This window comes from Rhagoletis pomonella, unplaced genomic scaffold (assembly GCF_013731165.1).
Source record: "Rhagoletis pomonella isolate Grant_MI unplaced genomic scaffold, Rhpom_1.0 Rhpom_scaffold_00008, whole genome shotgun sequence".
Classification (NCBI taxonomy): Eukaryota; Metazoa; Arthropoda; class Insecta; order Diptera; family Tephritidae; genus Rhagoletis; species Rhagoletis pomonella.
Window position 1 is genome coordinate 3,384,654 of NW_023458562.1, and position 14,879 is coordinate 3,399,532.

A 14,879-nucleotide genomic window follows, 5' to 3' on the forward strand; every position below is an offset into this window, starting at 1 on the left:
TATATTGATATTGTGATATCAATATTTTATACAATATTTACAATGTTTTTTATGTTAAATATTTATTGTTAATTTTTGTTTAAAGTATAGTTCATTCTATAACGAAAACCATGTGAATCAATGCTTCAAACCTTATGCAAAATTCTGAAAAAGTTCAACAAATTTCCCAATTTTGGACAAAATTTAAAACTTTGATTGGTATATAGAATGAACTATAATTTAAATAGAGATTATCGAAACATATTTCACATAAAAAATATTTTGTGTATTCAAAATAATATAATTTCTCGAGTCCTTTTTTTGACCGGTGTGCATTATTATTAATTCCTTATTAAACTTTTTTTAATTCCTAAGAGATGTGGTTTGCATCTCCATAATTTTTAGTCTTCTTAATTCTAATTCATATTTTTTATTCCTCCATTCTGTTTCAGCTCTAAGCTTCTCCTTCTCCAATTCATTTTTTTCTTTTAGCAACATGTTGTTTTCCTCCATTAGTTTCAACTTCTTTTGCTCTATTTCTAAATATTCACCTTCAAATGAATTTGAGCCGGTTTTACTTTTCCTCATCGACGATGATCGATGAGGAGGAGCTGGTGGCCTTGGGAGTGGAAGTGGTGTTTGCGGCTCCGCTAAGGGTAATACCTGCCCGGTATTGATTGCCTCACTCTCACTCTTTAAAAACTCAAGCTCCATTTCTGGTTGCGAAAGTTAAAAAAAAAACATTTGGTTACAAACTACACATTGTTTCCTTAATATAAAAAGGTCCTTTCTAATGTTTTTGTTTTTTTTTACAGCGTACTTATCAAAACTTAAGTTCTTTAGTTTCGTATATCTTGATAACACTGGTTTATTTTAAACTCTGAAACTATCTTATTGATGTAGAGTTGTTTTTAAATTCAATCAATTAATTGGTTAGTAATGCCCCGGTTCAAAGTAAAATTAGTTAGGGCGTTTCCATAATTAGGTAACGATATGTGGTTTTTTAGTGCATTAGTCTTAAAATATTCATATTACCGTCACATTTAGCATTTCAGGAACGTTGTCGTTTCTTGTGATGACTACTGGGGACGCTTCCTTTAAACGTCCAAGTACATTGCGTCCACTTTTCTCCAGCGTTGACCTTCGCAGGACCTCCCTCTCTCTGGCATGACTTCTTTAGAAAACAAAACATTTGAAGACGTTATAAAATTTATAATTACTTACTTACTTTTGGTCTGACCAATACTTGCGCCATTTGGCAGCATCTTTTACGGCACCTCCTAAGCTGTTAAGGATCGCAGCAAGATCACCCCACTTCTGAACCCTTAAATGTGCACCATCAACCGATTCAACTCTAGAACATGCGAATTTGTATCAATAAAACACATTTTTATCAATATTTCAATTACCTATCATTCGCAAACTCAATATTATTCCATATATTCTATTAAATAACTTGTTGGTTCATTTGAAGATTTTCTTGCTTTCATTTCCATTTTTCGCGTATTTTATTTGAAAGTCAGCAACCGGAAAAGTGAAACTCACCGAACAAAATGCTGTGAGTTTCTTGAAACGGAAGTGTACACAGTTTTGACAGTTAAAACTCATTTACACACTTGCTGAATCGCAAAGTGACAGTGTACACGATTTTCAGTGTACACTTGAAAACTCACAGTTACAGAATCCAGCCCCTGAAGCGAGCTGAAGATGTGTAGTGAATTTCGGCGTACAACAAAAGGCTACCAACAACGTATTTAGAAACAAGAATGATGTGCTGCCCGTTTCGCAGAAAGACAAGCGATGAATGAGCTCCCGAAATTGCAAAAATCAAAGCCTGCTTAGGTACCAACAAAGCTGTCAATTGTTAAACTTTGAAATGCAATACAAAATATTATGTTCATCTTCTTGTTTGCGGGCACCTAAAATTTAGGTCGCGAGCTACCAGGCGCCCGCGAGCTACCGGTTGGACACTACTGCTTTAGAACGTTCCTGATGATATGTTATCGTATATTTCAAACGCATTCTGCTTATTCTGGCTGTGAAATGGGGTTATCTGGAATGAATAAAGAAACGCAGCCAAAGTTAATTGTTTTATTTGTGTTCCAAATGTTTGCTGGGTTTGTACTTTTCTACACAAATATGAAGTTCTGTCTGCATTTTGTACTATAAACGTTCATACCTGTCGTAACAACGAGCAGAAAAATTTAATTTATTATGCACACCCGCCTATCCACGATGCGACGGTATGTCATACTTGACATGTAGTGCAGACAAGTCTGCTTGTGTATTTTCTGCTTTATTGAGATATTGGTCTACTGAAATTATCCGAGGAATAATTTTTTTTAACCCCTTCACGAGTCCTATTTTCAACAAAAAAAAAAAAAACATAAAAAGGAGCTTAGAATGTTGTATAAGAAATATGGAAAAGTTTTACGTTGCTATTATTTTATAGACCCCAATTAGTATAGGACACGATTAAAGGTTATTGTTATGCATTATTTTAATTTTTTAACTAAAAAAGGCAAACCATGACGAGCCAATATACCTAAAAACACATCTACAACGGAATATCATTTTCTGCTACGCTTTTTCGCTTCATTTACTCCGATTTAGGTTTGCCCGATGTTCTAACCCTGTGCAGTAATTGTCAAATATGCGTTTATTTTGCTTGCGCTTTGGATTGAGTGCCTTCGCTGTTGTAGGGGAGCGCCCCCACTTAACTACCGTTCGTATTTTGTATGTAAACAATAATTCATTTATTTTGATACACACAATGTCTTATTGTTTATTAAGGTATTTTTCGCCTGTGATTTTTTATACTGATAAAGGCAGTTCACGACGACAAAACTCGAATAATAGTTTAGTGTGTCTTTCGATGGTTAAATATTTTTAGTTACACGATAAGTATGATTTTTTATGAAGTGAATAAAGAATACGTCCGTACTCAACCGCATCTTGGTTATACGCTACTTACTAAATGCGAAAAACTATTTCTTAACACATGATAATCACATTGGCAGGGGGACTTCGTTTTTTTTTAACAAATTATAACAAAAATTTCCTCCAGCTTTTGCTGAAAGGTAAAAACACATATACATTCTTAGGGCATAATTTCAAAAATGGCAGTTTTACCATTTGTCACAAAATTATTTTTAAAGCCTTAAGATAACTCTTAGGAGTTCCGGGTTTGACCGAAAAGTGACGAAATTGAAGCCAGTTTTTATGAATTTTCATCTTATTATTATTATTTAATATTATACATAAATGTGAAAATTTGTATGTTTGGATGTTTGGGAAATCATCACGCGGAAACGACTGCACGGATTTGCATGAATTTTTGTACGGAGACAGCTTATGGGCCAGATTGGTTAATAGGCTATATTTTTTAAGAGTTGCCACCTGTTAAACAAGTTTGATTTATTTAATATGCGGGAACGACTGAATGGATTTGCATGAAAATTTGCACACAGATAGCTTATGACCTAGATTAGAAAATACGCTACTTTTCTTAAGAGTTGCCACCTGTTAAAAAAGTTTCATTAAATTAATAGGCGGAAACGACTAAACGGATTTGCATGAAATTTTGCACACATATAGCTTATGACCTAGGTTTGAAAGTAGGCTACTTTTTTTTAAGAGTTGTCAGCTGTTAGAAATGTTTAATTTAATTAATACGCGGAAATGAGTGAACTGATTTGCATGGAGGTTTTCCCACAGATAGCTTATGAGCTAGGTTTTAAGAGTTACCACCTGCTAAAAAAGTTGAATTAAATTAATACGCGGAAAAGTCTGAACGGATTTGCATGAAATTTTACAAGCAGATAGCTTATGACCTACAGTGGAAAATAGGCTAATTTTTTGGAAGAGTTGCCACCTGTTAAAAAAGTTTTAATTAAATTAACACGCGGAAACGACTGAACAGATTTGCATGACATTTCGCACAGAGATAGCTTATGACCAGGGAACGGATTTTATGGAAATTGCCTGTTTTTCTGCTAAAGAGATAGAGTATATTCGATTAAGAATGTCCATGATTTAGCTTTCCTTGATTCCATGTATACACATTTGATGTTGCCTTTTTTTGCCTTTTTTAAGATATTTGCCTTTTTTAAGATATTTGCCTTTATTTGCCTTTTCTACCTTTAAAAAAGTGATTATAGCATTTACATTTTTTTTTTAAGATTAAAAATTATACACATGCCCATGCGGCTTATAGAAGCGCAGGGACCTCTTGCCAAATTGGTGTTGGAAAAATTCAAAGCCGTTTTCTCAGCTAACGTAGGCTTGAAGACAATAAATGATCAGAATGAAAAGAGAAATCGATTAAGCGGTGACTGTCTGTCCGTCCGTCCGTCTGTGCACACGATAACTCGAGTAAAAATCGAGATATCTTAACGAAATTTGGTATGCTTACTTCTTTCGGGCGTAGGACGAACGGTATTGAAAATGGGCAAAATCGGACAATAACCACGCGTACCTCCCATATAACGATAATTTTCAGAAATACGAAAACTGCGATATTTCAGTAACTACTTTTAATTAAGTAACTACAATAATTTTTAGACGAAAATAATAATATTATAAATTTTTGGAAAATGGGCGTAGCCCATTAAATTATTATTAATAATAAAGCTAATTTATTCAAAATTTATGTTTGTAACAATTCTTTACCAAGAAATACGCTTATGATAAAATTTTGAAAACGGGCGTGGCACCGCCCACTTATGATCACATATATCTATCTCGGTAACCGTTCTACCAATTTGTACCAAACTCGCTATTGAAATCGGTCCAAAATTACGGAGCTTTTCATATAACGGTTAATTTCAGAAATGCTTGAAACTTCAATATTTCGAAATTTAAGGACGCTAATTTATTCAAAGTTGATACAGCCCGGCTTACCATGTAGCGATAGCTTTCGGAAAGGTGAAAATCATATATTTAATACTTGCGCCGGGTATTTAATGTTCGGCTCGCCCGAACTTAGACTTTCTTACTTGTTGTGTGTATACATTTGTGCGATCCTTTTTCAAGTTTTTTCTCCTCGTTTTGTTTTAAATAAAACTGTATTAAAAGATGTTATGATGTATGGATGATGTTATTTTATTCTAAAAACGAATTCTATGCTTTAGAAATGTCCCGATTTGTGTCCACAGAAATCTGGTCTCCATACATGTGCCTCACATTTATCGTGAATATTGGAATACATCACAAACTGTCGATAGGTTAGTGGTGCTTTTATGTAAAATAACGAAATTTTTCGTAAATATTGTGCGGTTGTTCAGTAATACCAGTGGAGTTATTTTCGTTTAACTATTTAGGAGTTCTTACTTATTTCGTATTTCTTCCGTCCAACCCTTACCTTTACCTTACCCTTACCTTTAGAAAAAAGTCCTAATTTGAAAGCTTACACATTTTCTCTGCAAAATTACTGCAATTAATCCGGAATATGTACTTACTTTCTAAGACATATTATTGCTAAATTACGAAACACAAAATCTTTAATTGGCTCTACTGAAAAATATGAAATTTTCAGTTAGTGTCGGTATTGCATAGGACCATCGATATGTAAACGTATTCTGTGAATTCAAATTCAAAGCTTTTTTTGGGTAATATGATAATAGAGATAATTGGACTTTGTTTAAAATAATATAAATGTATCGTCAGTCGAACTATATATATGAACCAAGAAACTACTTCACTAAGGTGAACGAACTGCAACTGCACGTTTCACTCAAAAAAACTGATGGGCACTTCTAGTATTCACCAATCTTCATGAAAAAATCGAAAATATGTAACTCGGTAGAAAGGTATTTATGACACGTCATTTTCAAAACTTTAATTGATCTAAAAACCGACTTCGTACTACAGTATATTCCGTTTAGGTACCTATTCGCTTAGGTGCATTTTCTGCGTACGTGCACAATTTTGTCAAAATGAAATGGATTTCGTACGAAAATTTCACTTTCGGTTAGAAGCCCTTTTCCGTTTTACCATATATGTACATATGTAATACTTCTATATTGGCAGTAAGTTAACTTCTCAATGTGTAAGCATTCCGAAATCAAAGCGAGACAGTCTAGTACCGTTTTTGTGAATGTATTGTGTACGTGAAAGCCGTTTTTGTGTATGTGTTGTGTACATGTTTATTTATAAACGTATGTGTTCCTTTTATTTCGTACGTGTTTATTGATATATGTATCTGTACTGTAATGTTTTCGGACGGTACTAGCTCTTACTGCCAATATAGGAGTATTACTAATGTGACCAACTATTCCATAACTCAAAGAAGTACAGCTTAGTTTGGGTTAAGTTAACGCCGCGAGCCGATTACGAAATTTCGAATGAAGCTAATTTTGATCCCTGCGAGCTCCGGGTTTGTTCAGAAGTGCGAGCCAAAATGCTTCCATCTTAGTTTCGCGAATGTTGGACAGTCTGAAAGAAAGTGTGGAGATCATTCCACTTCATCTTCCTCTTTACAGCTGATACAAAAGGATCAGTTGAAATTTCTAGTCTCATCGCATGAATACCAATCGCACAATGGCCTGTCAGAACCCCATCACTAGCCCTTGAGAGGTAACGTGTTTTAACGTGCTCTATAAAAACATTTGCTGTAGCAGGGAAACGTCTTCTTTTCCTTTTTTATGTCACAAAAGCACCCGGTTTCGCTTAGCCTAATAGCAGTTCGTGCTGCGACAATTCTGTTTGCAATATCCGCAGGCACCGTTTTCAACATATGTATGTTAAGCGCCACCCTGCAGGAAACTTAACTAATTTAAAAGTATTTTATAAACTACTTTATTTTCAATAATAACTAATTGAAATTCTCACTATTTTACCTGCAACGAAATCATTTATTTAACATGGCCTTTTGTATTTTCAACCTGCATGCATGTATTTTCAACTAATTTAAAAAGCATTTGGATTAAACAACTTCGCTTTCGTTCTGCACTTCACAGATGCTTTTTCATAATTAAAAAAACCCGAAATTAAAAATTTGAAATTAAATGTTTCGCCTAATGAGATTTGAACATGGACACTCATGGCCGCAAGCAATTGTAGCAAATATCTTTGCACGCTAGCTACAGCCATACATGTAAATGTGCTTTCAAATGTTCAGTTTGAATTGTGTGCAAGCAGCAAGTCGACTGTCCGACTCTGCATTTAATTTCAACTACTTTAAAATGAATTGCGTTTAAACAACTTCAAAGTCAATATGTTTCTTTTGAAAACGCTTGCGTTCTGCACTTCACAGATTCTTTTTCATACTTCCAAGACACAAATTGTTTCTTTGATTAAAAAAAGTATCGAAACACATTTACATTTACTCATTGCATTTGTTTCAAAGTAGTCCTTCAATTACTTGATTTAAAAAAAAAAAAATCACTTGCTTCCGTTAGGGCAGTGTAGCGGTGGTTGCTAATGCTCCGCTAATTCCTGTTTTACAAGTGTAGCCTTCTCTAGTGAGTTCCACCAGACAAGGGCTTCTTGAAACAATATAGGCTTAAATATGGTTTCCTAGAGTTAATGAATTAATTTGGGCGAGAGACCCCACCTTTTACCGATAGCTCCCCTACAGTAGTACAAGGCAACCGACACCTTTCCTACCCTTTCCTCAATGTTAGGCCTCCACGACAGCCGCCGTTGATCGCCCACCTAGTTACCTGGTTCAGGTAACCTTGAGCCAGATCAAAAAGGGTGTACAGAAATCGCCCCTTAAGAAAAAGTTCCACATCATCTACATAGGCGACCACCAGAGCAGGGGAGAGATAACACCACCTTGTGGAGTGCTCCTATTGACTCTGTACTGAGTGCAGACGCTACCCCACTCCGCCGCGACAGTTCTGTCACGAAGTCAGCTGTAGATAAGCCCTTTTAGGTTGGCTTCAATCCCCAAATTATGAATATACTTGACTATTGTCTCTGGACTGACATATTTGAAGGCCCCCGCGATATCGAGTAAGGCCTTACTGCATAATCTTCATGCGTGAAGGCTTCCTCTGACCACTTTACCAATGTGTGCAGGGCGGTATTCACTGAACTTTTCTTGTAATAAGCCTATTGAGCTATTGAATGACAGTCACGAAGAATCGCGTTTGTAATGTACAGGTCTATCAGTCTCTCTAGTGTTTTTAGCAAACGCGCTTTTAGCAAAAACGAAGAGATTGATAGGCCTAAAATCCCTAGGGAAAACATGAGAGCCTTTTCCGGCCTTCGGGATGAACGCAACACTGACTACCTTCCAAGGCTTGGGGATGTACCCGGTCCTCACGCATTTCGCATAAATAGGATCCAATCAATTGCACGACACCTTCAGAGCCCTTTGCATCTGCGCAGGTATGATGCCATCGGTCCCCGGCAACTTTAATGGTTTGAACGAATTTATCGCCCAGGCCATGTACAGGACCTGGGGGAAATTCTGTAACCAGTTAGCGACAATTTTCGAATCGCTATCGCACTTTTTGACGCAAAAACATTTATATCATGGTTACAGAATCTCCCTCCTGAAGTACAAAATATTGCAAAGAAGTACATTTGACTGTACTTCGAAGTACGAAGTACAAGAGCGAAAAAAGAAGTACTGTACTTTCGAAAGAAGTACGGTTGGTAACATTAAGTTTAACATCCCTCTTTTTGAGTGAGTTTTCTTCGATTTGTACTAAAAACTTTTTTCAATAGCTATTTTTGCTTAAAACATATCTACCTGAAAAACTGCCCATAAACGCATGCTATGATACTCTCTTCTGAAGTATATCGCATGATTGCATGCATATATATATATGTAAGTAGTAGCATTTAGAATATTTCAACAGAAATGGGCTACGAACCCATCTATCTCAAACAAATTATAGGTTTTGTTTCTCCGCTTAGGTGTACATTATTTTTCCCTCTCGGATTTACTTTGCGTACTTGATTTCGACGATTATAATACCATTTTCGAAAATCTGCAAAATAATTCGTTGCAGTAATAAATTTTTATATCTGTGGTCATTAGCAATAACGGCCTAAGTCGACCTAAGAAAGAATTGAGCTATATATGCTATCGTATTCTGCAACTACTATTCCATGTGTATATGATATCCCCATCTCGCACACCGTCTTCAAAAGAGTCACAACTCAAAATTTGGCATTTTTGAAATTATGCGCTAAAAATGTACACAGAGCTTTTATTTACTTTTCAGCAAAAGCTGGAGAAAATTTTTGTTATAATTTGTTAAAAAAACCTAAGGTAAAGTGGCCATTGGCCATATAATTAGCATTTGTTACGAAATAGTTTTTCGCATTTTCTGACGAACGTATTATTTTGAGTTGTGACTCTATTGAAGACGGTGTGCGATATTTTGGTTTCCCCATAGGTTAACATTACAATCCAAATGTTTAAATAGTATTTTCTATAATTTAGGCTTTTCGACTTAGGCGGTTATTGCTTATGACCACAGATATAGGGTTACAATATATGAATAATATGTATGTATTTTAAATTTGATAAAATTACTATAGTTTCAAGTTAGTGCAGTTGTGACAGAATATACCAACCAACTACTCATTTAAAGTTTCCAATAGGCAAATGTTTTATTTAGCCCAACCTTGCAGTCTTTTGAAAAACCCATATCCCTCCCCTTCTATGAGATTTTCCTGAGAATTTTAGTTTGAATTAATTTCCATGAAAAAATGTTCAGACATTAACATTTAAGTTCATTGCTTATTCTTTGGTACAAGTCCTTGTATTTTTCATAAACTTATTAATTAAGTATGCACATACATATGATTAATTTTTGCTTAAAATCTTGATGTTAAAATATGCTGGATTTTAAATAAAATAACCAAATTACTTATTTTCAGATGGTGGCAAGTGCCATATTATTGGGTTGGTATCAAGTGCTACGATCTCGTTGCTGGAGATAGAAACGTTAAAAGTTCGTACTATCTCTCAAAGAAAGATGCCTTGGAACTTTTTCCCATGTTAAAAAAAGATAAACTTTGCGGAGCCATTGTGTATTACGACGGTATGTAGAATGAATTCCTTTCCTTACAAATTAAAATGCAATTGTTTTTTTGTTATTTGGTATAAGCCTTAAAGCACTGTGGTCATGAGAGCAGAAGTGGCCAAACCTAAAAAGTTTTTATTTGTACTTCCCTACTTAAAAGGTGACAGGTAATAAGATCAACGGAAATAAGGTCAATTGACTTTATTTCCCACCCTGGTGCGAAATAAAGTCAATTGACATTATTACCTTTTTAAAAACGAAATAAAATCAATTGACATTATTTCTCTTTCAAACATTAAATTTGCTTAGCTTCGCGGTGGGCCGCGTCAGCGCGCTACACCGCGCGCGTCGCGCTCGCGCTCGCGCCCCGCGTACCCCGCGCGACCGGCGCGCACACCGCGTCACGCTACGCCGCGGGCCCCCCGGCCCCCCCTCCCCGTCTCCCGACGTGCTGTAGCGCAGGTAGATTAATTTTTTGTATACGTTGAAATAAAATTTTTATATATTTTAAACATCGAGGGCTTATATTCAATAATACCCCCTATCTGCACACTTTTCACAAAGATGAGATTCTGATATAAAAATCCACCTAAGCTTTAACTGTCATCAATGATATTAATGCTACCTTATATAACGACAGGTAATAAGTCCCAGATGGTTTCTAAAATCAGAAATTACTTTTTGTGCAAATTGCAGATAGAGGGTATTAATGAATTCAAGCCCGCGATATTTCACATTTTTATATTTGTAAGTTATTGGAAGCAGGGATGCCAACTTGGCTCAAACCGTGCCATTTGTTCCTATTTTATTTCAAATGGCACTTAATTTTTCAATTTGACACAAAATGCCAAAATGGCACTTTTGTAAAAAAAATAACATTTCAATACATTTTTGTGAAATCCTTTGCGTGCACTTCTTTTTCTCAACTAAAATTTTCTAATTTATAAAGGCTATTCAACTGGTTTATCTTATTTTATCATTGCACTTTTGTTTTGAAATTGAGGCTTTATTTTATTGCTAAATGTGAATGATTAAAAGGAATTACACCTTTTTTGGCACTTTTATTTTTCTATTTGGCACTTTTTTTATCCTCAATACGGCACCTCGAAACTAAGGGGAGTTGGCAGCCCTGATTGGAAGATTTCTGCTGTGTTTTGAGGCAACAACTTGTCTGCAGTAAAAAAGCATATAATTTGTGTTTCAAAAGTGTGTGAAAACCAATCCATTAACTTATATGATCTCGGTTCCGATATTAAATAATCAATAATTGTTTATACCCGCATTTTGGCACATTGGCTCGTTGAATGTGCCATCTAATAAATAGTGTCGTCATTCTCCTTAGCTGCTTTTAAATGACTGCTGGCGGAGACATAAATACAGTGTAAGAAAATTCTTTTTCTAGAATTGTTTCCTTATAGAAAGGTTGGGTTCTTTTCCACCTTAGACATTCCGAATTCGTTCAAAATATGCTAATTTAAAACACAGAATTCTTTCAGTGCTCCTCCGGGGTTTTTGGACATGTACTGTTTCTTCAATTTAATAGTGTTCGCTTTATTGTTGTAGAAACGAAAAATGTTTTGCATGTTATGGATCATTTCTCCACTCTTTCTTCAAATATTTCTCGTATTCCAGCTGTACGCAGGAGTTTAGTTTTTCGCATCGTGTTTTTACATATTCGTAATTTATATTCTTTTTGTAATAGAATCAATTGGAGGTAGTTCATGATTGTGTGTGGATTAATATAACAACACTGAGGATTTGGCAAAAGCCTTTTTCATCTATTAAAAAACAACACTTACGGGGCAATGTTTATTGTAAGAACAACATTTTTTTCTATGAATCGACATACTTTAAGCATTGTTGACGCTATTTCCATTTGAATGAGGAAATAGCGTCAATGACTTTATTTCCAAATATTTGTTGACTTTATTTCGCTTTTGGAAAGGTAATAATGTCAATTGACTTTATTTCGCACCAGGGTGGGAAATAAAGTCAATTGACCTTATTTCCATTGACCTTATTACCTGTCACCACTTAAAATCGATGGCTGAGTGGAAGATCGACCTATCTCTGCAGCCAGCTCTAAAACGCCCTATTTCAGAAAACTTTTCAAGAACGCCTTACTTCAGAATTTGGTTGAAGATCGGCCTATCTCAGAATTTTATTGAAGCACGCCCTATCTCAGAATTCGGTTCAAAAACGACTTATCTTAGCACATTTTCAATACATTTTTATTTGAGATAGGGCGCTTTTGGACCGAATTCTGCGATAGGGCATTTTTCAACCAAATTCTGAGATAGAGTGTTTTTGTACCTGTGGACCGACCCAGTGGAGGCTGCACGCTTCTTAGGGCTGCCGTTAGTGGAACTTGACGACAACGACTGAGATATCAACCGATCTGGGCGGGGTTGTTGTAGCCGCTACAACAACAACAACATAGAGTGTTTTTCAATACAATTCTGAAATAGGGCGTTCATGAAAAGTTTTCTGAGATAGGGCGTTTTCGAGCTGACTGCCGAGATAGGTCGATCTTCCACTCAGCTATCTGAGTGTAGTCTCAAATGTGCCAAATTTAAGAATAAAAATTTCTTAACCTGCATTTTTTTCTTCCACTCATAAAATAGAAAATGTTACATTTCACAAAAAAATCTTACCTTGCGTATTAAGCAATTTCTTAATAAAACAGTATTTCATGTCTTATTTCATATTTAAACCACAAAATCTCCATAAATAATTTCCTTCTTAGTTTCAATTGCACCCAGCAACCAGTGTGACTAGGTTAGCCTTTTCGAGGCTAGATTTAGCATTTAAGTTTATGCCTCAGAAATTTAGATCTGACTTGGTGGCCTTTTTCTGGCATTTTTTTAATATTCCTAATAAAATAAATTCTAACTGCGACTATAAAAAAAAATGCCTAACAGTGCTGATATTTGAAATTCTTAAATTGTACTAAATTAATGACAAAAAGGGGAACTTCTTTAGCTTAATTGTACTTTTTACCATTTCCGTCAATACATTACTCTTTTTCCCTCAACCAAACAAAAACCTTTTTTTGGCTACAGGAAGGGATTTATTATTCAATTCATTGCACATTAATTTAACGTAACATATCATTGAGATCTCTTCAACTAGCACATAAAGTCATGGCCAGTTTTGTCAGAGAGTCCCACTAAGTTAAACTAAGTTTCATTAAGTTGCAGTTTATCTTAAATATACACAAATAAATTCTTAAATTATATCCCACTTTTTTAAAAGCACACCCCGCTACAAAATGATACGGTCAACCGGTTCGGGATATTTATTTTGTTTTTTGTTTTTTATTTTATAAATCAGTTATTTTTTTATAAAAGCATAGCTCATTGTCCAACAAAAATAAATCCACAGTTCAAAAAAAAAAAAATCAACAACGGTGTTGCGCATTTTCTTCTATATAAAATAAAATGCGAACATTCGTTATATGGAAAAAGGGTGTACCACCGTAAAAAAAAACGAAAAATCAACGGTATTTTTTAGATACTTCAAACTAGCACCTTATTGTATTTACTAGAATGAATGGGTACAAAAATGTTTACCCAACAAATTTCTACAAATTCTGAATAAAAATAGTGAAATTTTGATGAAACTTTGAAACTTGGATTTACTTGTATGGTTTTTGTCCAAGGCGAATACATATAAGGTGGTATCGATTCAACAAATACAACAATAACTTGTATTTTGTTTTAGCTTTTAGCGGGCCATTGTCAAATTCCAGCTATTCTTCCCCAAATGAAAAAGGGCGACAGAAAATACAAACACTTTCATGTTTTCACTCACTCTCTAGCCAAATGCAAAATTTTGACAATCAAACGCCTTGGTTTTTGTCAGACAAAGATCTCACTCATGAAGACAATAATGATAAAAATTAATACGGTAGATAGATCAGTTTATATTAATGAAAGTCAATCACATAAAATGAGGTGACTAAATTTTTCAAAATAAATAGCGATGAGGGATATTTCACCCGCCGGTGATAAAAATTGCAATCACCATAACGCTCATCACTAATATTATCATTCATAATCTCGTTTACATTCAAAATTACAATTCACAATTTCGTTTTATACCAAATATGAAATATGGGTATGTCCTTTACTTAAATCTAAACGGATTAAGAATCAAAGTGCTGACAGAAATTTGGGCGTTTGTTGGAAAAAGTATTTTTGATGTTGAAATTGTACTTAAAGTCGGTAAATTGTACTTATGTACTTTTTAAAACTAATTGTACTGAAAAAAGTACAATATCAACACTGGTACCTAAGCTTCCTAAAAAGCTTTAATATTTCTAGAACTAGTATTTACCGTTGAAATATTACTATAACAGTGCAAAGTAATACTAGGAATTTTGCTTTAAAGCATATTTTTGCAATTTGATTTTTGGCGTACTACTTGTGTACTATGGTGTAAAGAATATTAAAATATTTGCATCTTACTTATCCTAAACTTCGTTTTTCATATTTGGAGTTATGTAGCCATTATTGGACTGATAGATGCTATTCTGTGTTTTGATGAGAATTATTTAAGCAGTTATTTACAGAAAATCGGATTTTCGAAACCTATCGAGTTTTTAAGGAATGAATAGACCCTGTCGGGAAAAGCACTAGGACCGAATTGGTTCTGTACTATGTAGAGAATTTAGAGCCAGTGCGCGTTAATTATCTTCTGCATGCAAGCAACTGACAAATTTAACACTGTGAAGTCCTACGAAGTATCAATTGCCCGCGCTGCATCCCTTTTTCGATAGTTCTGAATAGTCCTAAATTCTATAGTTCCGAACCAATTCTAAAATCGACAGACGAAAAAAGAATCATTCTTTTTTTTAACCTTTTTAGTTTTCGTTTAGTTCGCTGATCCCCGGCAATGTGTTGACGCCTT

The 14,879-nt window shown here is 34.9% G+C and overlaps 1 protein-coding gene across 2 annotated transcripts in view; it reads left to right on the plus strand.

The window, feature by feature from the left end:
• The window catches only part of LOC118744116 (glycerol-3-phosphate dehydrogenase, mitochondrial), a 296,154-nt gene that overhangs the window by 151,037 nt on the left and 130,238 nt on the right, over positions 1-14,879 (plus strand). Inside the window, exon 4 of one of the 2 annotated variants that reach the window (XM_036476846.1) lies at positions 9,823-9,986. The exons of the other annotated variant lie outside the window; for it this stretch is intronic. Coding sequence (XP_036332739.1) covers positions 9,823-9,986 — 164 coding nt within the window. The remainder of the gene's footprint in view (positions 1-9,822; positions 9,987-14,879) is intronic. 2 annotated transcript variants of the gene reach the window in all.